Source organism: Centrocercus urophasianus, unplaced genomic scaffold (genome assembly GCF_019232065.1).
Source record: "Centrocercus urophasianus isolate 14NV4802_14NV808 unplaced genomic scaffold, USGS_Curo_1.0 seq_13, whole genome shotgun sequence".
In the NCBI taxonomy this organism is placed as follows: domain Eukaryota; kingdom Metazoa; phylum Chordata; class Aves; order Galliformes; family Phasianidae; genus Centrocercus; species Centrocercus urophasianus.
Genome location: NW_024884475.1, coordinates 11,020,338 through 11,045,870, shown reverse-complemented (window position 1 = coordinate 11,045,870; position 25,533 = coordinate 11,020,338). Strand labels below are relative to the sequence as shown.

The following is a 25,533-nucleotide window of genomic DNA, read 5'->3' as shown; positions in this document are numbered from 1 at the left end:
TCAGTTCAAGTGGAAAACAAAAATAGATGCAGACATACATTGAAACAAAATATATAGCCACTGAGATTGTCCATTTCACTTGCAAATACACACCTTAATAATAGAAATCTCCTTTCACCATGTTCCAGAGAAGCAACACATGGCTAACATAAAGTAAGAGGAGCAGACCCTTTAAAACTCACATAAGCTTTGTTTTGAAATTTAAGCAATACACATTTGCCCATGTTGACTCTCTCTATTAGTCAGAAATTACACACAGTGAATCTCTTCAGAGGTTTTAAGATCAATGAACAGACACACAATCACATTGCAACTTAAATCCTTAAGTGTGCCTAAGCATTTTGTCTGCCTTTGCTAGTTTCCAGCTGGAAGGAGAAGAGCAAATACATGCAGAGCTTTGGATAGAATAAATAGTAGGGAAAACTAGTCTTTAAACAGCATCTATGGTTATTGGACTGCTTTATTCATTCACCTTGATACCAAATAAAGCATACTCTTAGCAGGGATCTATTGCAGCTCTCATAAGATTTGTACCTCACATCATCAGTGTTACATTCATTTTGGTAGTATTCCAAAAGCCAGAGGAAGTGACAATCTGCAGCAGTTACTATAGAAACCACTTTCTTAACAAGAATATTAACCATTAATTATATATTCATTAAAATTGTACCATCTCCTTTAGTCTACGAAGTCATTTTCTTGGCTATCTAACTCATGGAGTTTTGGAAGAGTATTAAAGCCTCACATAAAGAGAAAAAAATCACAAACTGTATTGTTTATTGCTATTACTTTATTATTTGTTATAGTCCTATACCTATATATCCTTCAGTCAAGTTTCAACCGTACCACTTCATCCTCCCCCAAAAGTACAAAGAAAATGAAATAAAAATAAGTTTAGAAATAAAACTTATAGTCAAGTCTGACAGTCTGAGTGCTGTACAGGATTAACACAATCAAATTATGTGATCAGATATAATATAACTTCTTCAGGATTCTCATTTTGCTCTTTTCACAGTCTACAAAGCATGTGAAATTAGTTTGCGTCCAGGATCTGTATGGCAAGGGATAGCTTGATTATTCCAATTAAAATGCGATTTAAAATAATCAGCAGATTTGAAGTGAATAAACTGGTCTGGACTGCTCATAAATTGCAATTATTTGTTCTAATGCAGATTTCCTTCCTGATCTGGGGAGGCCAGAAAGATCTCAGTTCCTCATCCAATAAATGGAGTTATTATATTCCAGCAAGTTAATTTAGATTTGTGTCACTTTAATTATGTCAAAAAGAACTTCCAGGACAAGTATGCAGTTTTTATTAATGGAAGAATTTGCGACATGCAGGATTTCAGAAGGACTGTGCAGTGAACAGCAATGACAAAAATTAAGCAGCTGCCTCATTCACTGACTGCTATCTATCATGCACGCTGATCTGTCACGGGTCTCCCTTCAGAGGAAAAAATGTCATGTAACTAAATACCATGGACAAGGTTTGGCTCACTGTTACACAGGTGTTCATTCTGAAAAAAATGGAACAGAAGTTGGACTATGCAAGGCATACACTTCACAAGGAAGAACAAACGTTATGTAGGCAGCATAGATTATAGTCACCCAATTAGTAGCACATTTTGTACTCTTGATATTGTCACAACTTAAACGCTAAGTGGAATGATGCAGGTGTTTAAGTTGAAAGAAAAAAATGGAAAAATTGCAGTACAGACTGCTATTTGATGAACTGTGGCAGAACAGATCTTTTGAAGTTTATCGTCAGTGACATTGCACCCAAGTCATCCTTCCACATGCTTCCATCCATAAAGATTAAACACATTGGAACAAAATTGCGTGATGGAGCTTTTGGACAGGACTAGGGGAAGGCAAGGAAGAAGGCAGAATTCCCCTTTGGACTTCCTAGTTTTTCTTCTACAAAAAAATCTACATGTGGTGAAACTAAGAAAAAAAGTTTCAGTCAAATAGAAAAATTACGGATACATTGATAATAGCGATATAATAGTCATTACTACAGACCCCTCTCTATTTGAGGACCTATACCTTAAGTTAGAGACACAGCAGAGCATCTCTTACATTAGTAAATGCGCATAAACACATGGAACATAGAAACATAACATGTGCATAAACAGGAAACATAGCAGTGGTGCTAATTTCATTACAAGAACAAACTAGAGGAATTTCTAAGCAATTTTACTCCAGTAACTCAGTACAACCAGAATGATACGAATAGAAGAGCAGCAACAACACCTCTGCCTTGAATTGTTTTAGCTATTTAGTTCGCAGTATAACTTTCTTTTCCTGAAAGGAGCAGTCACATGTTTGATGTCTTCAATATAACTACACCAATCCAATCTCTGCCTCACTTTTCTTAAATTTACCCTAATACTTAAATTTTCCCTAATACCCCTAAATTTTCCATCTTTCTTCTGACTTGCACATTACACAGTAAGCTTATTCATCTTTCTGCCTGCCACAGTGTGCATGCTGCTGCCAGTGATTATTTCCTTAAGCCAAAAACTCCCACCTCTGGATTACTATGCTTTGGCTTTTACTACATTAAACAAAAAATTTACACTTGTTCTCAATGATAGGCCCAAACTATAGTCCATTTATCCCTTATCAAATATTAGGTTGCCACATCCTCGTTCTTTTAGCAGCTTGCCATGTTTGCAGGCAAGCATTTTCATGTCTTCTCCCATGCTGCTTTTCCTGCTTAAGGGACTCAGCACAAGTAACACATTTGGTTACCAGACTAACCTCAAATTCCTCTTAAATCTCTCCCCTTTTTTCGTACTTGTAAAATGGAAAAAACAATAAAAAAGCATCAATATGTAACAGTAATTACACTGCTGAGAATCGAATCTATTTTCTGGTCATCTAACAGCTTATCTAAACTAGCAAATCCCTGGAAACCTAAGAGGTGGGAAGTATTTTTTCAGGAATGCAGAACTTTCTCTACTGGAAGTTTAGGTAAGCCAATTCCAGCACTGAGCTGAAGCTCAGTGGATCAGTAACTCTGGGTGGATCAAGTCACACTTGATTCTTTCCCTGATTCTGAGCAAGATTTTCCATTCTTCCTCAACCCCTCATTGTCCAGGGAGCCACAGCAGGTGCCTACATGAGGTTTCTGCATCTGTGGCACAGCGTAGCTGAGCTAAGCAACACACAGCAACTGAAAGCTGACTACATTGCTCTTATACTTGTGTATTCCTTCCTGTATAATCATTTAAGACCTTACAGTAAGGTACAAAGGTAGGCCATCTTTTATTCCAAAGTATTTAAAATAATTAGATCCAATCCATAAATCGGGCTCACAGATATGCTGAACCAAACATATACCAGAAATTCCTTCCAGCTGGCCGTTTCAATTGCTGATTTGGTCTCAGATCTAAAACATTGCTTGCTTTTTTTTTGTCTTTTTTTTTCAGTTATGTAGTACAACAGGAATGCATACATTCTTTTGCATTCTATTTTGCATGGATTTTAAAGCATTTAAGAAATGTCACATTTTTAATGCAATTAAGCAAGACACAATTCAGCATGAAAAGCTTATGATCAGAAGGAAAGAGAGTAACAAAAGGTTAAAACTTATTTTCATTTACATGCTTTGAGAAGTAATAGAAATCGCATCAGAAAGAGAGTTGTAAAGAAAATAAGATCTACAATCAGCAGCTGCAGAGCGTGTTACTACAAAATCACTCTGGAGTTGTTGGTTAGAATCACAGTTTTCTAAAGTATCATTTCTTAATTAACAAGTTTTATAGTATCAAACAGTAGCTGCTGAACACAGCTATCACCTGCATTGCACCAATGTAGGACCAGCATTTGTAGCCTATTCCAAAATTACATAGTTTTCTTAAAAAATAAAAAGCATTTTAAAAAACATTCTAAAATCTAAAATAAATTATCAAAAATAAGTGTTTTAATAACGTTTACCAAACATGAAAGAAAGCTAAGCTAGTCACTGGAAAATGTATCTATGTGCCAATTATCCCACACTTCAAGAGCTACAATAAGTCAGAGATGTCTGGGGGAACTTTAGCTTCTCACGAAGTTGAAAGAGAAATTCCCAGGGAATTAATAGCTAGCTTTAACAAGGCAGTAAGATGCTCAATTTTCAAGTGGAAAAAGCCAGCTGCTGCATGGCCAAGTGTAGGACACTTCTTCACTTGTCCGTATCAAAATTATCTGGTAGCCAATTGCAGAACAGCATTCTGTAACTTTTTGCTCCAGAAGAAATCAAGTTCAAATTTATCCCGAACATTTGATGTTTAAAAAAAAAAAAAAAAAAAAAAACACCACAACAACAACAACAACAAAACAAAACAAAAAAGCTTATCTTGGTAGGAATGCTTGTTACTGAGAAAGACAGACACATAACAGAAGCTACTCAATTTTTTCAAGATATTACTTACAGTTAGTTCTACATTTTAAATTTCACGGGATCACACTGTTGTAGGGAATGGAAAGGATCCTCTAGAGATCATCGAGCTCAAACCCCTGCTGAAGCATTTACCTATACTAGATTGCACAGGAAGGTATCCAAATAGGTTTTGAATACCTTCACAGGAGGAGATTCCACAAGCTTTCCAGGCATCCTGTTCCAGTTCTCCATCACTCTCACAGTGAAGAAGTTTCTCTTTAAGTTCATATGGAACTTTCTGTGTTCCATTTGTGCCTTATCCTGTTGCTGGGCACCACTAAAAAGAGACTGGCTCTGTCCATCTGACTCCCATCTTTAGGTATTTATAAGCGTTGATAAGATCCCACTTCAGGTTTTTCTTCTGCCAAAATGGAGGAACTCATGAGAGAGACATCCTGCTTTCTGCAGTCTAATAAGGATGATGCTCCAGCTCCCTCATCTTCATGGCCCTTTGGTGAACTTTCTCCACCAGTTCCATTAAGACATAACAATATTCTACATAAAGCCCACTTGGAGGGAGGAACACAAATATTCCTGTGTTGTGCACAGGCTTCTCTACAGCAGACACAGTCAACTATTTATTTGTTTGCTGCTCAAAGGAAGAGGGAGAAAAGATGGGAGATGCCCAGTGGAAGAAGTTTACATAGTGGTAAATGGGGTCTACTTTTAAATGTCATCATCGCAATTTATTTAAACCAATAGTCAGTACTTTCTTCCAATGGCTTTTCCCAATAAAGTGTGTATGACTAACAAAGAGATTGAAAGTTTTGCAAAACTATACAAGAAACACCATAAGGGCAGATATCAGAACCTTTCAACAGGTTTACTGCACATTTCCCAAAAGCAACTTGTATTTTTGTAGCTGACTGCAATCTCTACTATGAGATCTCCACTGTAATTATTGCTCATTGAAATGTAACAGAAGTAGTCAGAAAATGGAAAAGGCAGAAAAATGAAGTAACCCAAACTTCAGCAGATTTTTTTTTATCCCATGTGCCATGCCATATATCATTTCTGTGGGTTTTTAATAGCACACAAGGAGTTGGGTACTTCTAAAGGACATAAAAATTATATTAGTGACCTGCCAACCACATTAGAGTCCTAAGAAAATATTAGGAATAAACATAAAATGCTGAGCCTGTATTATAAAGCACGTTCATTAGATCTCTTTGATTCAAGAAAAAAAAAAAAAAAAAAAAAAAAACAATAAACAAGGCATGGGTGGAATGTTGCTCTTCCTGAGTGGACAAGCACAAAATCTTTAGAGGTCTGAAGGAAAGTATTATTTGCAGTCTTAAAATGCTAAAAGCAAAGTATATTTTGCAGTCCTAAAATGCTGAAGGTGGTGGAAGGATTTTTACAGGAGATTAGCTGAGCCTTGGTATGTAACTCAAACAGGCTTCTCAAACAGATGGCAAAATCCAGAGAAGCAGCCTACAATTTGATATCGGCAGCTGCAAACGAAATACATGCACGATTAATTGGGCGATAAGAAGAATGTTACTGAAGTCTCTGCCCAGCCTGGCTGCACACAGTTGGAAGACTCAAACACAACACTAAGAAGATTCAAAACTCAGCTTTACAGTTTGAAAATTCAGTGTTCAAATTGTAAGTAGAAACAAAACTGATGCATATTTTTGCTGCACAAGTGCAGTTAATAAAACCATGCCTCATCCTTCTTTTCAGGTCTCAGCAATGGAACACAGCAACTACCAGAATTTTGAGAGGAAAAGTCTTAGCACCACCTGCACTACAAATTCCACTGTCTTTTCATGGCAAACTCATCAGAAGGATGTGAGAAAAACTGAATTTTATTATGAAATAATTGCAGCCATATGAACGAATTCAACTTAGGTTTTAGATAGACAGTTAAACTTCCTGCTATTTTTCATGTTTCACTAGAAAGAATTGCTGAATCTTGGAAAGCAGATTTTTATTTGATCATCTAAATTTACCCCTTGAAAGCTGGAGAGAATAACACATGCAACATCTTCATCTACTAACCAGATGAAGAAATGGAATACACTGAATCACAAGTTTGTGGATGACATCAAACATGGGGGGGGGGGGGTCATTTGGTGTGTTAGGGGAGATGTCTGCCATTCAGAGGGACTTTGGTGTGTAGGAGAAATGGGTCAAGAGTAACCTTGGAAATTGACCTAAGACAGATACAAACTCCTTCAGGTGGTTTAAGCTCTGCAGCAGAAAAGCATCAAAGCCAGTTGCAGTTGCAGTGCTGTGTGGAAAAAAGAAAAAGAAAAAAAAGCAAACAAGAGAAAGCTTTGGTGTCCTGGAGGGCAAGTTGGATGCAGGTCAGCAGTGAGAGATTTTAACTCTCAAATTAACTTGATAGTGGACCAAATGAGGACTGCAGCCAGAAGGATGAGAGAAGAGATCTAGCCCTTCATTAAGCACTTGTGAAACCACACCAGGAGAAAAAAAGTTCTATAGTGGCCACTCTATTAAAAAAAAAAAAAAAAAAAAAAGACATGGACGAATTTGCACAATTACCATAAATTGAAGCATGACCAGTAAGACCACTATGGGGTACTATGTGTCATTCAAGGAATGGGTGAAGGAGCAGGACTTGTTTAGCCAAAGAAAAGATTGCAGGATCTATACATGAAGGCTGAATCAAATTTTCAGGTACTGCATTACAAATATTTGGGAAATTCTAAACAGAGGGAAGGGCTCCACACTGAAACTTTGAATTCATGCAATAATTAGCTGACAGATCAAGCTCAAAAAGCTACAGTAACTGGATTTACCACAGGCACATAGCCAGTAAGTAATGGGGTTCCACAGGGCTCCATTTTAGGCCTGGTTCTCTTCAATATATTTTTTCTTTTTATGTGACCTGGACACATAAAAAAACTACATAAATCATGGCTGATCACAAACTTCATAAAAAGAATCCTAAAAATAACTTTGCACTTTTATTCTATGAGCAACAAAAGGATTTTCTTCCTTGCAAATGTGAATCTGTAGTAACATTACATTACTGTCTAGAGAATTTTGAAAGGTCATTTGCAAATATTAATGAAATAAGCAAAGCTAATTCACTCAATCTGCTGTGCATCCTCAAACATAGATCTGATTATGCACCTAATAAGATCAGCAGAATCTTCTACATTGATTTTCTGGATAAGAAACCTAAGTCTATTTCACACTGAAGTGACATAAAGTGATTCAACTCATCTCAATCCAGGAATATTTAGGAATATTCAGGAAGATCATAAGTGCAAAATTTTTAACTAGATTGAATTTTAAAATGGGCAAAAGGTTTGATGTTAAGGATACTGCCAGTAGAGGAAATAATATTTACCTAAAACCCCACATCACACAATACAGGAAGCATATCATCTGTTTATTCCAAAATATTGCATTGATTATTTTTAACATTGTCAGACAAAATAAACATTTAAGTTCCTTCTTATGTGATATATCAATGAAGCAATGTCAAATCAATATATTATAAATAATTTTGTATTATTTTCCAAGGCATGCCCTGTGAAGAGTCAATCATTCTTATCTCTGGAGAAAAAAAAAAAAAAAGTATTGAGAGAAATGCACCTTGTGAAGTAAGAGATTTCTTAAAAACAGTCTCCAGATAATCTTGAAATGAATGAAGCCTCTAACTAAAAGGATGTACTGCTCACGCCCTATTTCACAGATATACTTGCAACAGAACAAAGCTGGTCTATTGCCAAAACTTAACCTTTGGAAAATACTATGTGATTTAAGCCAAAGAATACAAACTATTTACTGCTGAAAACTAACATTAAACTTGATTTTAAAACTAAATTAAGCCAGCTAAATAACAAGTTTAATTGAGGTCCAAACCAAAAAGCATCCTGTTATTTTGTGTGTTTTTAAATTTTAGATTGATTAAAACATTAAATGCTATTATAGTTCTGCTTTTTATTTAATAAACTTTTAAAAATCCATAACTTCACCACAGCATTAATCAGGTATGTCATCAAGTTTACCTTGTACCAGCCCAGACTTTAGAGGGAAATCAGACACCCCTGCTAACAAACATGCTATTGAAACAGGAGTCTGTTGGTCTGTTGGTAGAGAATTACTGAGGTGCATGCATCTATGCAGCCCTCAACCGAAGGCATGCTTTGAGGCAGTTCATGTTGAAGCTCAGTGGATGAAGAAGTGCAATTATGGCTGTGCATATTCTTTTTTTTTTTTTTTAAATAATCTGATCCAGAAATAGAACAATGCTATTTCAGCTTAGCTGCTTGGAATAGTGGATGAAAAAAATAAGTAATAATTACTCTTATCTTCTTCAAGTTGTATCTTTCCCTTTAAATCTTCTGTTTCACCTGCATCTCCAGTTTGTAACTAGCTATTTTTAATTTCTAGTTTTCAGCTGCCTGCACATTGTGCCCTTGCAGATACATAGCAAGAATGTATTTTCTTTGGGGAAGGAAAACAAAAACTAAAGCTACAGCAAAACAAGAAATCTATGCCCACAAGCATTCTATAAATTAATGAAAAATTACATAACTACTATGTGAAGCCAAGAACAGGGACATATTTACATATAATTTCATGCTGTACAGAGAAAGAGTGATTCCTTTGCCAAATAGCTATTTTCCTTTCCCTTGTTTGGCACTGGGATCTTCCTATTCATCTTGCTTGCACTGAGGCCTGTTGGGTAACTTTCATGGCTCAATTCAGAAGTATGAGGACATTCCTCAAAACTGATTAATCTTATTTCTAAAAATACTGACACTTGTACAAGGCAAGCATGGTTGCTTCTGTATCCAGTGTAATTATATCTGTATATTCACACATTCTTGTCATTTAATTCTTCAAGTATAAGATCTAAGCCAATCAAGTACTCCAAATCTGTAGCTGATAAACTTGGTTTGAAATTGTAGGCAAGCATCCCTTGCACTAAATAAAACAACGGGGCAGAGAAAAAGAAACATCCTTATGATCTGACTATAACCCCACTTAGTCTCCCAGAGGAAGACAGTAGGTCCCGAGAACACCTGTAGTATTTGAGATGTTTTATTTTGTTGTTTGTTTTGGTTTTTACCTTGCCACAGGCTAAAATAGTATCCCATACAAGAATAACCACATGAATTGTTATGAATACGTGGAAGGAGCACTTTGTTCTCGATTTAATGAAATACTGAAATTTGTAAGTTTGAAAGCAGTCAAACCATTACATGGCAACATCAACTTTCTGACATTTTTCCTCATTGTTTCTCCTTAAGGTGCACAAGGATGCAAACACTTGAAGTGAAACCCCATGAAGCTAACGGCAGAATTCTTCCAGAGCTGTGAACAGGTAACAGCAGTTATCTGCACACACAAAATACAATTATCATTTATAGACGCAGTTGTACTGAATAACAGAGGAAGAAACGAGAGTCCCAGTAAAGCTCCAATTATAATTTCGAATGATTCAACAGGATTGTTTGATGACAGACAAAACTTGAGTGCCCTCCTTCACCTTCATATCACAGCAGACTTAAAGGCTCAACTCTTGAAAGAGAAGAGCTAAGCTGTTCTGTACAACACCACTGTGAGACTCACTGTAGGTGTATTTGTTGGAGCAATTTAAGATGAAAGAACTGAGGGTGCATAAGTATGTGCTTTCTCTCACTCTTATCTTTGAAAAGGGTATATTTAAATAACAGCTGTTCTCTAGAACAACACAAGCAACAAGACAATAAGTTTTTCTCCTCTTTTACACTTCATAAAACTACCTGGCTTATAATGGTTATTTGATTCTAGATTTATGATATAAAATAAGATGTACAACAAGTAACAGTCACACTAGTATCGCGTTTTCAGTCATTGCAGTGGTCATTAATTAATCAAGGAAATGATGCTCTCAAGAGCTTATCAAGATCCAGTTTATTTAAAGAAAAAATATTAACTGCATTTAAAGCTTTCATTTCCTCAGACAAAAAAAAAAGAGGATCAGTGTTAAACAGATACAATACTTGTTTGTAGCTTATCTTCACCATCTTTCTTCCCAAGGAACAGAAGAAATGAGAGAACGTATTCATATAAGCACAAAATAATAAAATAATTTTTGCTTAGGAAAACGGAAGGTTTTTTTATTCCATTTGAAATATAATTTTTTTTTTTTTTACATGAGAAATATTTCCTCATAATATCACATTCTACTTGCATAACTATTGAATTGCTTGATTAGCCAGATTAACAAACAGATCTTAGAATCATAGAATTTCTAGGTTGGAAAACACCTTAAAGATCAAGTCCAACCACAACCTAACCATTCTATCTCAACTCTAACAACCCATAGATAAATCATGGCCCTGAGCATCACATCCAAACTTCTTCAAAACACATTCAGGGATGGTGACTCAATGACCTCCCAGCTTGAATACACATAAGAAGAATCAAGTACCAAACAAATGTCCTTTGGTGCTGAATTGCTCTAAATGATAAAGCAATATCTTAAATGCTGCCATAAGCAGATGTATATTTCATGAACTTACCAGCCTACGGATATCCCTCTCACATTCACGCTTTATTCTATTAATCTCATCCTGGTGGGATTGGTAAGCCATGCGCAGGTCAGCAGCCTTCATTTTATCCGCCTGCATGATGTTGTTCAAAGCTTCTTCAAGCTGCTTTTTACCAGATTTTAGCTCCAAGATCTCCTGTTGCAACTTCATTCGTTCGCTGTCAAACACTTTGCGGGCCTCCTCCTTCGCCTCACTCAGCAGCGCAGTCTTCACCTTGTCGGCTGCCCCGTCCCGCAGCACATTCACTGTTGACTGCAAACGCTGAATTTCACTGTCTTTAATTTTCACCATTCTCGCTACTTCCTGCTCATGCTGTCGGATCAGCAGCTCTCTGACACTCTGAAGCTCCTTCATTTTCTCCTCATGGAGCTTAGCTTTCAGTTCAGAAATGTAGGCTGTATGCTTGTGCTGTTCCTGCTCCCTTTCTTGCTTAACCTCTTGGATTTTCTCCCTCAATTTACCCACCTGGAACATCAACGCAAAAAATTGATTAGCAAGCACCATCACACCCTTACAAGTCGTCAAGAGAGCTTTTTCATAAGCCTTCTCAAAAAGTCATTCTGAATATTCAAAAGCAAAACCATAAACGCAAAATTTTCTCTTCAAACAGCGAGAGAACTAGAGCTTGAAAAAGGCTGTTTGTACCTGTATGTAGAGGAATCTTCTTTGCGGAGGTGCTACTGGCAACAAACTTTCACAGTTTTAGGAAGTAAAACAATACCAAGCAGCATTCAACCCAGTTCTTTAGCAATTTTCTCCACCAGACCCCAAAGATTACTCTCATCCACAACCCTCACATTGCAGCCAACAAGCTGATGAAAAGGGAAGCAGACAGAGAAAAATGCTTCTGTTCAGAGTGAGAAAGTTTTCTATTACTCAATGGACCACACTTCAAGGATGCTCAGTGAGTCAGATCTTCATATAGGCTCAGGTAATTTATTCCACAGCATCGTTCAGTAGCTAAGAGACTGCAGACGGGATTCCCAGTCAATCATCTCTTTACCTTGTATATACACATACTGTCTTTGGGATTTGAGTTCCAAATTCCTATATTCAAATCCAAATCTATTTGACCTAAGGTAATTTCCAAGTGAGATTACACAATAATATAGATGGGAGAGAAAAAAAGGAGAAGCTTGCTTCTGTATTGTAGTTTACTAGAAAGCGTATAATGTATCCAATCACTACTAATATCAGCAACGCCTTCCTACAATCCCTATTACTGCATCTGCCAGAATACAGGCTCTACACAAGATCTTCAACTCTGAAACAAAGCCAGAGAGAAGAGATTTTTCAAAGATTAGTGTTTTGACCTTGAGTGGCAATAAAAACATATAATCCACATAACACTGCATAGTAAAAATCAGGTCATGAAGCAGCTGGATATTATTACCTGCCACAGCATTCCTAGACTTCTTGCACCTATGCAGCGCACTAATGGGACCTGTGGTCACACAATGCATTAATGTACTTAATTTATGGTAAACTAAGGTAAAGATGCAGCCTGCCTCAGATTTTAGTGCTGTATGGAGGGGAAGATCTCTATTATTATTCAGAATAAAATTTACTAAGAAGGCATAATTAATGCAGTTTACTTTTTCCACAGTTCTGGATTCTACAGTCAAAAACAAAAGAGTGTAATTAAAGCTATAATACTAGTTCAGAAAACTTTGCTATTTTCTTCATTGTAATCAGGCTGGATCTAAACAGGTACACTTGTGTGTTTGCTTTAGAGAAAACACAGCATAACTCAAAAGTCTCAGTTATAACTCATCCAATGAAATCAACTTTACTACTTAATTTAACTGGTCATAAAATGGGACCAATTTATCACACATCAAGCCCTTAGCACTAACTTCATGATTTCCAGAATCTGAACTCCACCTGAAGTCTTCCATTAGAAAGGACACACTTTAAAAAAAATTAAAAACAAACAAAAACAAAACAAAACAAAAAAAAAACCAAACAGGTGAAAGCAGGATAGGGAGAGTATGGAAGTCATGTTCTAGTTATAGTGTAAACTAAACACCAACTGGGACAGCACTATAATTGCAGGCACCATTTGACTAGGATGTTATCACACAGGTATTGTTATCCATTCCAGGATAAACCAGATCATATATATGTTTATTCAAAAAAGAATTATTTCCCCCCAAATGGTAATTCTGGCTACGGGAAAATATCTTCTTTAGATACCCATGATGCATTTAATCTGGTGAAATAACTTGAAGACCCAAGCCTACGGCAGATAGCATGGATCTTCGCTGTTACATTACAGCACTCAATTCCGTAAGAGAGTCTAGGAAAAAGTTCAACCTATTTACTACCACAGATGAGTAAATTTGTGAACCTACCAACACTCAAATTCACTTGAATCTGCTACTGATGACCAAAGAAAATAGAGATGAAACTGTGAAATGAGACCTAGTAAAAACTACATAGGAAAACAAATCATACAATGACAAATACAAGTAATGCTGATATCCCTCCAGAACTACGGTATTTTAAAATCAGTCATGTCATATATTAGGTATGAGAATGAAAAGCAATTTTCAATATAACACATTTGATTGTGACTTCCTAAAAGAACTTTTAATATACTTGAAAAGGATTCTGACATTTTGTGGGAGTTTGAGCACAGAATTGCATGCTTGAATAATGGTTTTCATTTTTCATTGAGTGCATGTCAACATCTATATCCATTGTTGCTCTCCATGACAACAAATTTAAAACCTTCAGACTAACTGAATATCATCACGTATCATCCAGTCATTTCACTTACAAAGTTTCAATCACAGCACAAATAACAACTCTATAATCCCTGAATTCTGCATCTCATCTTAAATGCATTTCATTCTACAAACCCAGAAAAATAGATGCATCCTAATCTTCAAGGTCTTTAAAAAGCCTATTCTTGTTACTGCTTATTATCAGAGAAGACAGCAAATTACCTCTGTTATAGTTGTCTTCCCTGAAAGCCAGAAACTCTGTCCCTCTCTCCCTCCCAAAATGTTAATCTCTACACTTTTGGCAACTGATGGAACAAAAATAGTAATATGGTATTTTCCCATACGCTTAACTGTCTCGGTTTCGAAATAAATTCAAACACAGTTAAAATGTATTTATTTTTAAATGCATAAAGCTGTTCTGTCCACAGTTTGAAGCATAACCAAGAACTGAAGCCAACAAGCAAAAAAAAAAATCATACAGGCTTTCAGAGCATCACTGAGACTGCCTGGCTCCATCTGTATTTTCCCCTCCCCCCCATCAGCTATCTATGCATTTTGATAAAGTCCCTCCAAGACTTCTCCATTCTCAACAATCCCAACTTCTTTCTTGGAAGTGACAATGCATATCTGTCTTAGAGACAGAGAAAATTGCTGAGAAACAGTCCAGTTTCAGAATAAAGAGAACACGATAATACTCAATGCAGAAACTTCATACTGCTTGAACTGATTTGTACGTCACAGGATAAAACCACAATTGATAGGATTGCAAGAACTTGGCACTTAAGTAAAATTTAAACAATTTCAGGGAGAAAAGAAAGTATGCTAAAACTTAGTACTTCTTAGGGCATGATAACTTTTCTGCAGAATATTGAATTCGCAAGTGTAGAACTCAGAAATTTAAGTTAAAGTCCTTGGGAGAATCTACAGGTCTGATCTAATCTCTTTATTGGATGTGACAATTCGTCACTTCAGTCCACAGCCTAGTAACTCTACTGGCTTCTTTCCAGATTATATCATTGTATCACACCTTGTAAAAGAAGTAGCTCTTATCACTTCCAGGTACCTAAGAAACCAACTCTTTTTTACTTGATTCTGCTTTCAGGCAATCATTTTTCTGAATCTCCTTCTCCTTTAAGAGCACAGAAGTGGCAGAGACCACAAGCTGATGCAATTCCACTTTGTCAGGCACTGATTTTATGTAATATACACTCACTACTGTTACCACTTTTCCCACCCACCTGCCTCTACTGATTATTACTTTTATTTATGTGATCTAGCTCATTGTTCTTTCTCTCTAGCAAAAAAATCTTGTTGTATTCACTCTACTCTCTGTGCACCTTCATAAATATCCTCTTCCTGCTTACTCTTCTCCAACAACAAATAACTCGTTAAAATAAAAGTAAAAAATTCCATCTTGTGCATTTTCTGCAATCTTTCTTGCCTTCAGCATTTCCAACTCTGATAATTTTTTAGTTTAAACTCTTAAGATTATGTGAGAGCATCACAGAAAATGTGTTTCTGCTCACATCTGAGAACAGTTCCTTGTTTTATATCAAGATACCCTAGAAACTCCTGAAGGCTGCAGCAACTGTCCTTTTATTCCAGAAAAAAATGTAGATGTATAATTCGATTGACACATTAATTGCAAAAAATCCACTACAATTCAGAATGGAATTCCATAGATCACACTGCATTTTCTGTCAGCAATTTAGAACATGATAGCATCTAGAAGATTTACTTGTGATACTTTCTAGTTCATTACTCCAAACTTAGGATAATCATTGTTTAATATCTTCATTTGATATCTCACTCCACCCCTCCTTCTTAGTAGCTGTTTTACCTGGACAAGAAGTCACATTAACATGTCTAGCACATTAACACTTCACCCTTACCAGAACTCTGAGTTCTTCCACATTTATTCCAAATAACTTTGCTATTTACAGTGTTTAGCAGATGATCCAAATACTCTCATTTTAGTAATTCGTTAAGTATTGATCATTTGACTTTATACAACAAGAACAGAGACCTGAATTCAAATACCCTTCAACTTTAATTGGTAACACCATTACACATTGTTTTGCAAATGCTTCATCCATTCCTTGCTCCAAGATGGAGACATTTTCAGTTTTTTGCTGTGTGAAAATCATCCTTCTTCTTTAGTCTGTGTTCAAAAATCTCCCTTTACCAACAAATTTAGTATGTCTGATCTGTAATCAACCTATTACAGTTAGTCAAACAAGAATTAGAGCTTTATTATTTGTTTTTTTCCTCTGGAAGGAATAAATTCCAAAGATTCTATTTAAAGGCTTGTTTCTTTATGTCATGAAATGATAACATGAAATAAAATATGGAAGAAGATGCCATCCAAAGCTGAGTATCACACAGGACTGTTTAAGAAACTTGAACATACAGGACTACTACTATCTATGTATTGCAAAGATGTTTCAAATTTGGCACCAATGCGATGACACAAGTACATAACAAAGCCACGTTGTATCAAGTAAACATGGTTTCAGTAATACGTTTCTTCTTCAGAGAAGTCCTTGAGACTTTTAGAAAGTATCACTAAACAAAAACTCTGCCCATAGTGGGGAGAACTGGAACTAAATGATCTCAAAGGTCCCTTCCAACACAAACAATTGTACAATTCTATGATGCTATGTACTTTCTGAATGAACACTTTCTCCTATGTGTTCTCCTGACTACTCAAATGCCTGTTGAATATATGCTAGACAGACAAATATTTATGGATTTATTTCATTAATAAACAGACACATCAGAGCAGCTAAGGACTCATAACCTCTAAGACCAGCTAAGCTAGGGCTAGTAGTACTGAAATCACAGCAAATATCAGCAACAATGTCTTTGGGAATACTTATTTACTTTCGTACAGTGTTAAAATAGTTGGCAAGAGAATGGAATTTAAAGCTCAGTTCTTCTCATATTTCATGCCACACCTTCCTGACAAAAATTTCAGTTTATCAGTGAGTGATTCTTGAGACGTTTCCTATAAGTTTAATGCATATTTTAGCAGGGAATTAACTTGAGATTCAATCTCTGCTTGTTTATAACATCAGTACTATTTAGAAGAATGATCAATAAAATGCAAATACATACCTTGCTTTTTTCTTGCTGAAATTCTATCTGAATGTTGGTTAGTTTAGTTCGTAGCTCCTCATTAGCAGCTTGCAGAGCTTCAGTATCCATGTCAGGCTTATCTCCCTTGGCACGACCTTTCTTTGACATAATTATTTTTGAAGTTTAAAATAATTTTTTGCTCCAAATTGAGCTGCACCAACTAGGGCCTTCTGCTTTCAGCATTTAAGAGTCGTGAAGTGTTCAACCAAATCTTTCACAAAAATCTCTGCCATTGTGGGCTTTGTCTTTCATGTCCTGAAAGAAACCAAGTAGGAACAGGATTAGACTACACCACAGAGCAAGATCAAAGATCAGGATTAACATGTAGTTTTAAAGCACATTGAACTTGCATTTGGTATGCATTATACTACATAATGTACAAGAATTAGTAAGCATTAGAAGAATTAAACAGTATTCATAATCGTACCTAAAATCACATCAACTCTCTTCCTATGTTTACAGAAACGAAAGTTTTGTTCTTATGATAATATAGCATATAAATATAAATCATATTTGATTCAGGACCCAATGACTTGGACCACACAAGATTCTCAAGAGGCACTGAGACAATGATAAATTAATAGAGCTGAGTGGCATTCCAGTGGGAACTGCTTACTTCCCATAGTAAGGAGTAAGAACCTTTCACAGGTATCAGGGTATCAGATGATTCAAAACATCAGCATGTGTGGAAAAAGCAGCATAAAACTAAAAAAAATACTTTAAAAGATTTTAAAGAATATAAGCTGCAAACATTAAAGGTCAATAGATTGAAGTGATCTAGCCAAAGTATCAAGGTATTTCATTTTATTTTAATTTCCTAATATGCAAAGCTTAAAAAGTATACAATTATTTAAATCAGCTTTACATGATACTCAAGGAGAACATCAATGGCAGACAATGAACCTTAATTCCAATCATTAGAAAGTCCCAAGATTAGTTTTCTTCTTGAGTACTAATTAAAGCTCCATCAGTTCTTCCCCCACCCTCCTTCCCAGCTCTCCCCTAAAAATAACCTGGCACTCCACAAGAACAAAATGAGCAACAGGTGAGAATTATTTCAAAACCCATATAATTTTCATCATTAAATTCCTGATAAGGCAAAGGGGTTTCTTCTTTAACAACACTGTTCAGATTCAATAAGAATTCCAGAAGGTGAAGTTAATGAGTCAGCTCAGCTGAAGCAAAAACATAGGTAAGGGAAAATGGTTTGTGATAGCTAAGAATCTATCTTCCCACATATTTTGTAGAATCAATTGCACTTCCATTTTATTTGAAAGGAAATTGCCAGATTTGGTGTGCCAGTGTCTTTAGTCTTGGTGTTTTTGTTCAGAGAAAGATTCTTTTCTTCCAAACACAACACTAAATCTGCAGTGCTATGACCTCTGCTAATTAAAATACTTGCTTTACTGAATTTTAGAAAGAGACGAGAAAGTAGCAGTGAGAAAAGAATTATTGCACTGTTTCTCACACACCTCTATCAAAAAGAAAATTAAACATAAAGACCCATCCAGACCAGCAGTTTTCTAAAGACATTATACATAAACTGAAGATTCAGTATTAGCTGAAGCTCCCTCAAAATCAAAATCATTCCATTGTTTCTTTCTCGAGAAAAAGAAAGAAAACTATCAACTACTAACAACAGAATCTGTAACAGCTTCCTGAAAATGATTATAAAGGCAAAAAAAAAAAAAGTGTATATATACACACAGTTTTATAGATCTAAGATAATGCTATCAAAGACTTCTCTGACTATGCCTATTTTTGCTTTAATGTTATAATAACTATATTCTCCCCCCTCCCCCCCCCCCCCTTGCTTCAGATCAGATGCCTTTTCTTTTTATCTGACATACAACCAAGATATAGAAAAATTGAGAACAATGACAGTTACAATGCATGATATTCCTTACTGCTGAAATTTTCACACTTGTTCTACTCAAAGAAACAAAAAAGAATTACACCTGGGGGCTAGGGCTCCTATAAAAAAAGATAAATTCTTCAGTTCAGCTACATTTGCTTTGTCATTGTCCATATGTGCCAACCCTGACTAGCACGGAAACCAGTAACATACTTAAGGTTTCTTTTCTGCCCAAGAAATACTGTAGAAACTTACTTTAAAACCTTCTGAATCAGTATCTCCATTTTTTTTGTGTTTGTACTGTTAGATATTGCTCTTCACATTCTACTGCCTTTTTAAACTCCTTCCCCAAACTCAGATTTTTAATTTGCAGTTATCTTTTGCAAGAAACAGAAAGACCTACAACTCCTCAGGCTCTCCAGAATGCCTGAGAATTCTGGACTTTTCCACTCTCATAGTTTCAACAAATTTTCCTAATTTCTAATTGTGGAAAAGCACTTACGTAAAAACATTAAACATTTAAATGGTCATTTATTTGCAATATATTTCCACAGAATAAATTCCTCACTCTAACGCATTATTATTTGTAAGGGTAGGAGGTTTCCTTCCAAAAGTTCCTCAGAAGGTTAAAAGTAATTAATGCAACCGTGTATTGTATATACATATACATAAAACAAAACCAGATTCAAAATAGATAAATAAATATGTAAAAGATTCATCATCTCGACACCTCCATCCAAATAAGGAGATTTCTCATTTTATTTAATCCTGTCTCCTACAGTATTACACAGCCTTAAACTATGGGCCTCAGATATGCCTTTTTATGCTTGTGAACATGAGACAACCACATCAATGCTGAATATTCAAGAAGTTTAAAAGAAAAATTACCACCCTAGCACCTGACAAGTTTAAACTTAGTGCACAAAGGTAAAGCACGTATCCTCAGAAATGCCGGTTCACTTATGTTACAATTTTCAGAAGTGTGGTAATCAGCCAATGAGCGTATGGGAATGCTGACATGAATAGCTGTCAATGCCCAAGGCAGATTTCCCACAAGGTTCAGATGACCTACATTTTTTGCTTCAGTTCTCAGAGGTACGTAATAAAATATGACTGAATGGATAAAAGCAAAAGCATCTCTGAAGGATGAAAAAAGATACATTCCTCAGTCAACAAATATACATTTGTGTTATCAGAATAATCTTCTAAATATATCGTAGACTAGTAAAACATTTTAGGTACCCATTTTTTTTAACTACCAAACAGACCTATTTCTGTAATAGTAGAGGTTTACTTTAAATCCTATCCCGCCTGCAGTATTGTTGAGTTTCCTTAATGGAACCCTAAGTGTCTGTTGTGATTTTTTTCTGAGGATTAACCCAAAAATATCTTTATTGTTAACTAACAGCCACACTTTTTTGTTGGTAGAGTCACAGCTGTTCTCGTTTTAATAAGAATCTCTCTCTAGGTGCAAACTAGATGGAAAGCAATCACTAAGAAGCACTCAAATGTTTAAACAAATTTTTCCAGAAAAATTTCAAACTGTTTTGGGAACAATTGAACAGAACAAACATTTGCTTTGTAGAGACTGTAGCATAGCATGAGTTGAACATTCATGATGCCTGACTAAGGAGGTTCTGTTAACAAATGACACCCTGTGGAAGAACTCAGAATTTGTAACTCATTTAACTCTCCTGCCAAAGTATCCTCTACAGTAGTTTCTACAAAGGCAGCTCAGCTAAAGAGATGTTCTGAGATTTTGCATTTCCACAGCCTTTCAACAAATTCTTATCGCTCCCAGGGAACAGTAGCTGTGTTTTAACATCCCACCACAATCCCTGCCTTTCAGGTCCCTCCTCTGTAGTTAACAGAGCTGCAATTTGGTAACCTTCAGATTTTCACCAATATATTCATTTTCACTTCAGTTAATTGGTTGTCTGTGTCATGTACGCATCTGCTAAAACACATGCAATTACAAAAATCCTTCCAAGTCAACACGTAACGTACCAAAAACCCCAAAAGTATTCCAAACTTGTTTAAAACCCATACACACCTTCAAATGTGTATCAACCAACAACGAACATACGACACTAGTTAATTATTTCTGTTTAGCAGTATTGCAGGCCACTAGACAGCACCCAGTACATTAGTGGCCTTTTTCTAGACAGAAAACGTATGCACAATCAAAAAAAAAAAGTTGGCATTTATTTGCAAGAAGTTGTGCTATATATATATATGCAGTAAAAAGGAATATTTGAGCTGAAAAGGATGAGGTACTGGGAATTAAAGGAATCACAAATGCATTTAGCCATCAAGATTCACATGAATTTTAATGTACATTTTAATTTTAATGTACATAATGTAGATTATGGATATGAGTGTTGTTTTTGTTTTTTTTTAAATCAATGCTTAAGCTACTTACAGAAGGGGTAGTATTGTCAGTAGTCCTTGTCAACCATTTAGCAGAGGAATGGCAGAAGAGTCACACAATGAAAAAGGATTTGAAGGAACAACTGGTCCCTATTTTACAGATTATATTGGAGGAGAACTAAAAGATTGGTTATAAGCATAACTTAGAACAGACTATTTTTCTGTGTCTACCTCTGGCTCTGTTGGCCTCTTCAAGATTCTGCTAGAAATTTGCTCCACAGTTCTCTTCCTCCGCTATAGCACTCTAATATACCAGAAGTTACTGAAACCTTGGCCTAAATCTCTTCTCAGAATGTTATGAGCTTGAAACCAAGCTTTTGAAATACATAATAAATATTCATTTACTTCAATTAATATTGACTCACCTCTATTAGCAGTTACTCAATTTCAAAGTAGCACTGGCTTGCGGATTAATCCTTAAAATCACCCCACTAAACACACCAAAAGACAAACCATTACAAACAGCAGCCCTGTGATACAGGGTCAAAGGAGGAAGCAGAACAACGTGAAGTTCAAATGCAACTTAAAGTAGTAAGACCCTCCTTCCACAAGCTTCTAGAGTCAGCTCTAGTACACATTGCAGCAAACAGTGAGATTGAGCTGAGCCTCTGGTCTTAGTGCCAATTCCTTTCTTTTGAGCATACTTAGGAGACCTGACAAGTCAGGTGCCAGCTGTCTAGCTCAACATACACACAAGCCTTCCACCCTTCTGCTTGCACCCTGCGTGATTCAGAGGGAGTCTTGGGCTTTCTCTGATGAAAATTTCCTCATTTAGAGCATAAGATTTAAGGACAAAAGAAGAATAGGAAGATCAATCAAATTTTAGCATTTCCCACTTACGGCTACAGAAAGGACAAATACTGAGAATGACTGCAATAACAGTATTCACCCTCAATGACACTCTGGGGCTTAATCTTCCCATCACATCTAGGCTTTTGGATTATACTGGACCATTTTGCTGATCTATTTACCTGAATGTTAAAAGTAGATTCCTTTGAACATTTTTTTTTTTTTACTTTTCTTTTTTTTTTTTTTAATTATCATAATCACTGTTATTAATATTACTATAGAGGTTTGGAATAATTAAAACCCAAAACCTGAAAAAAGGCATTTTGACAGGTAAGTAGGAAATGTGCAAAGCAGTCAGATTTAGGGAGAGAGGTTCAGGTTCTCAAACGACTAAGAAGTGAGAAATTGAACTTCATGAGAAGAAAAACTTCAGGAGATGTTCCAACACCAACAAACGTTCCATCTTTATTTTGTAAGTCTGACATGATTTTGGAAATCTGATCTCCAAAAGTCCTCAGAAGTCAAGTACAGGGAAGAGAACAGGGATAGCTGAACATGATCTTGTTATCAGCTAAACAAGGAAGCAAACGGATGTTGCATTATTTGGTGTCATCATCTCTGATTTCTGAAATCATTGTGTATAATTAACACACCTTTATTAAACCTACAAGCTACCTTGTATTGTGCCTGCCAGGCCAGATTCCCACCTTACTACTATACCACAAAAAAAAATACAGAACAGCGTGCCAATTTATTGCAGTTATGCCAAGATTCAACTCAACTTTGACAAATCTCACTAAAATAAAAACACTTAGCCAAAATAGAGATGGCCTATTCTATTCTAGTGATACTGGAAGACTGTTAAGAGAACTGTTTCCAAAGATGGCATGAATTCCACTTTTAAAGCAGAGTTCCCTTGTTCCCAAAATCAGAATAAGAGAGTACACTACAGAGCTGGCTGTGTTACTTAGTTTTTGAGGTTTCACAGAATCTTTGAAAATTATCTACCTACCCTCAAGGTTTTAGAATCTCAAGCTTACAGCTGACACTATCAAGGACTCCGCTTAACTATGTTAACACCTCATGTTCAAGTCTACTTTCAAAAATAATTGGATTATGATATAATAAAAATGATGATCATTTTATGGGCTATACACTGGGTTAAGTCTTGATGGATTTGGGTCCATGGATGGTTCTGTCACAGAAGCCATTAATGACTTTGTAACTGAGAGATTAAATGATTTATTCAGAGATATTACCATTGAGAGATATATCTCATATTCTGAGGACAATATTAAAATATGAAACATCAAATAAGGATTATGAGAAATTGGGGTAATGAGAGCCTACCAAGAGTTTACAACAATTGTTAGTGAGCAGGAACCACTATTTTTAACGTATCGCAAAGCTGCAATTCCCTCATAAAGATATGCCCAGAAATACCTAAAGAAATACACCCTTCTAAAACCAGTATTTCCCTGAACAACTGAACTCAGAAACAGAACAAAGTACTTAGGATACAGATTCAGATTGAATCTGTATCTGAATCTGTATCTGAATCTGTAGACAGAAATTAATATCCAAAAATAACAGTCCTCTAATAGTCTCATGAATCGTTACTTTTTACTAAAGAATTTATATGATCTTCTTAAATAGAGAATAATCTAATCACTGAATACAGACCAGAGCATTCAAAGCTCTAGTGATCAGAGAGATGGACATCAACTTAGTAATGTTTTCTGGTGGGTGGCTTAGATAACTCATGTTAGTATCTAAAGTACTGTTCTACAGGTACATAATATCCTGTACTCATGTACTGTATTGAGAGCTAAGATCTTACTCTGATCAAAAGATTTCAGGGATTGATTCCCTGCGTGACTAGGGATCATGCTGACTCACCAAGCACCTTACCTGGAAGCAGCGACTGCATTTCTTCACACACATGCCTATCAGTGGTGACAACATGAGGTGACTCACTTAAATTCCTCCTTATGATAGCGCTGTGAAAGTCAGTCATCTAATGTTGACATTTCAAGCACTAGTATTCAGTGACTGTTCATTGGAGTGAACAGAGCTTCAGGCTCTGGACTGCAGGCTGATGGAACTGCATCAGCTAGGATGAAGTATTTACAAGAACTATTTCAGCCAGATGTTAGTTTCCTCCTTTCCCTCTCCGTTCCCTCAGAGAACAGCACAGTAGCTTAAAATTGCAGCCAGCAAAATGCACAGCTAGAGGCTAATACAGTAAGAGCTCAAAAACAGACTCATTTCTTATTCAGTTTCATCTGCACAGAGACAAGCATGACACAGCACAAGAAAAGCACAGCAGAGGAACTTTGTGAGCTGAAGACTTTCTTTGTGTAACCATCTTCCAATATCCACAAACTGGAGGCTTCACTATAGTGAAAAGACTGCCAATAAGACATCCTCCTGCTGACTGCCAGTGCTTTTGATTCAGCCAGACCAAGCTGCTTGGAACAGTGGTTGGCAAGGTGCTCCCTGGATGTGCAAAGAGAATGCTCAGAGCTGAATGTGCTGTTCATGAGTACTTATATTTGGACAGAAGTATTTTCTATATGTCAGAATTAAAATGTTAATGACAGCATCCCTCAGTGTTAAGAAACAAACACAAAGACGAATCAGCCATAAGATGGTTTAAAAAACAAACATACAAAACTAAAAACCAAAATTATTCTGCAATCAGCCACTGTTCAAAGTGTATTTTGAAGTATGCTCAGAAATGCATATGCAGAAATAAAGCTCCCTGAATCTGTAAGAATGGTTGAATATGGACTAGGGTTACTTTCACACAGGATTTAAATTTAGGTAGAAATCTGAACATCCAACTTCAAGTTCCACAGGTACAGAATTGCTACCAGTGTACCTTCAACTGCTGACTGCTGCCATAGGCAGCCTCTTATATCCACTGGGGGGAATTAAAAAATGATTTTTTATTCACTCTGAGGATTTTTTTTTTTTTTTCCTCTTTTACCTATGTAGCTTTTTTTCACTTACTGTGAAAGCAAATTCTTACTTCAGCATATTGACTCACAGAGCATTTTAATGACAGCATTTTACTTAAAATGAAGGTCTAGATATGCCAACTAAAGTTCACAGAAACTGGTGTAATTAAAGCAAAAACCTTCATGTTTTCAGAGTCTTAATAAATGCAACCTCCTTCTCCAGTCTGCTTCTGCTATCATCCCTGGCTATGGACAAAGTTTTTACTTAAGTTTCATTGCCACATAAGTAGGATGCAATAGGAAATGAAACTCCATGCCGAGTTGTGGAATAATATATTTATATAATTTGTGCTATGTATTGATCTTAGTATTCTGTTCTGTCAGTTGCCCCACCTCATGCCCTAGAAGAGGTACTGAGGAGAGGCCTAAAACATTAGGGCACCAACAGTAATTCTGTACGCATGCTTAGTCAGTCTTATTGAAGACTTTATGAAGTAACAGGGAAATAGGTATTGCCTCATCATCCCCTCAGGCTGAACCACAGAATGAGACTTTGCTTTGAAGTTAAGCTTGGCACAGCTCTAACAGTAGCAGTGCAGTTTCTCACATCCTAAACTGCAGAGCTATTCTAGCAAAACTTTACCAGTTTCCAGAGCAGGAAAGAAAAAAAAAAAAA

At 36.1% G+C, this 25,533-nt stretch overlaps 1 protein-coding gene across 6 annotated transcripts in view; it reads right to left on the bottom strand.

The window, feature by feature from the left end:
• The window catches only part of JAKMIP1 (janus kinase and microtubule interacting protein 1), a 129,630-nt gene that overhangs the window by 51,991 nt on the left and 52,106 nt on the right, over positions 1-25,533 (bottom strand). For all 6 annotated transcript variants that reach the window (XM_042812213.1, XM_042812212.1, XM_042812215.1 and 3 more), the window contains exons 3-4: positions 16,800-17,075; positions 10,924-11,418 (exon numbers count right to left, since the gene is read on the bottom strand). In XM_042812213.1, the coding sequence (XP_042668147.1) occupies positions 10,924-11,418; positions 16,800-16,928 (624 nt within the window). In that variant the 5' untranslated portion in view covers positions 16,929-17,075. The remainder of the gene's footprint in view (positions 1-10,923; positions 11,419-16,799; positions 17,076-25,533) is intronic.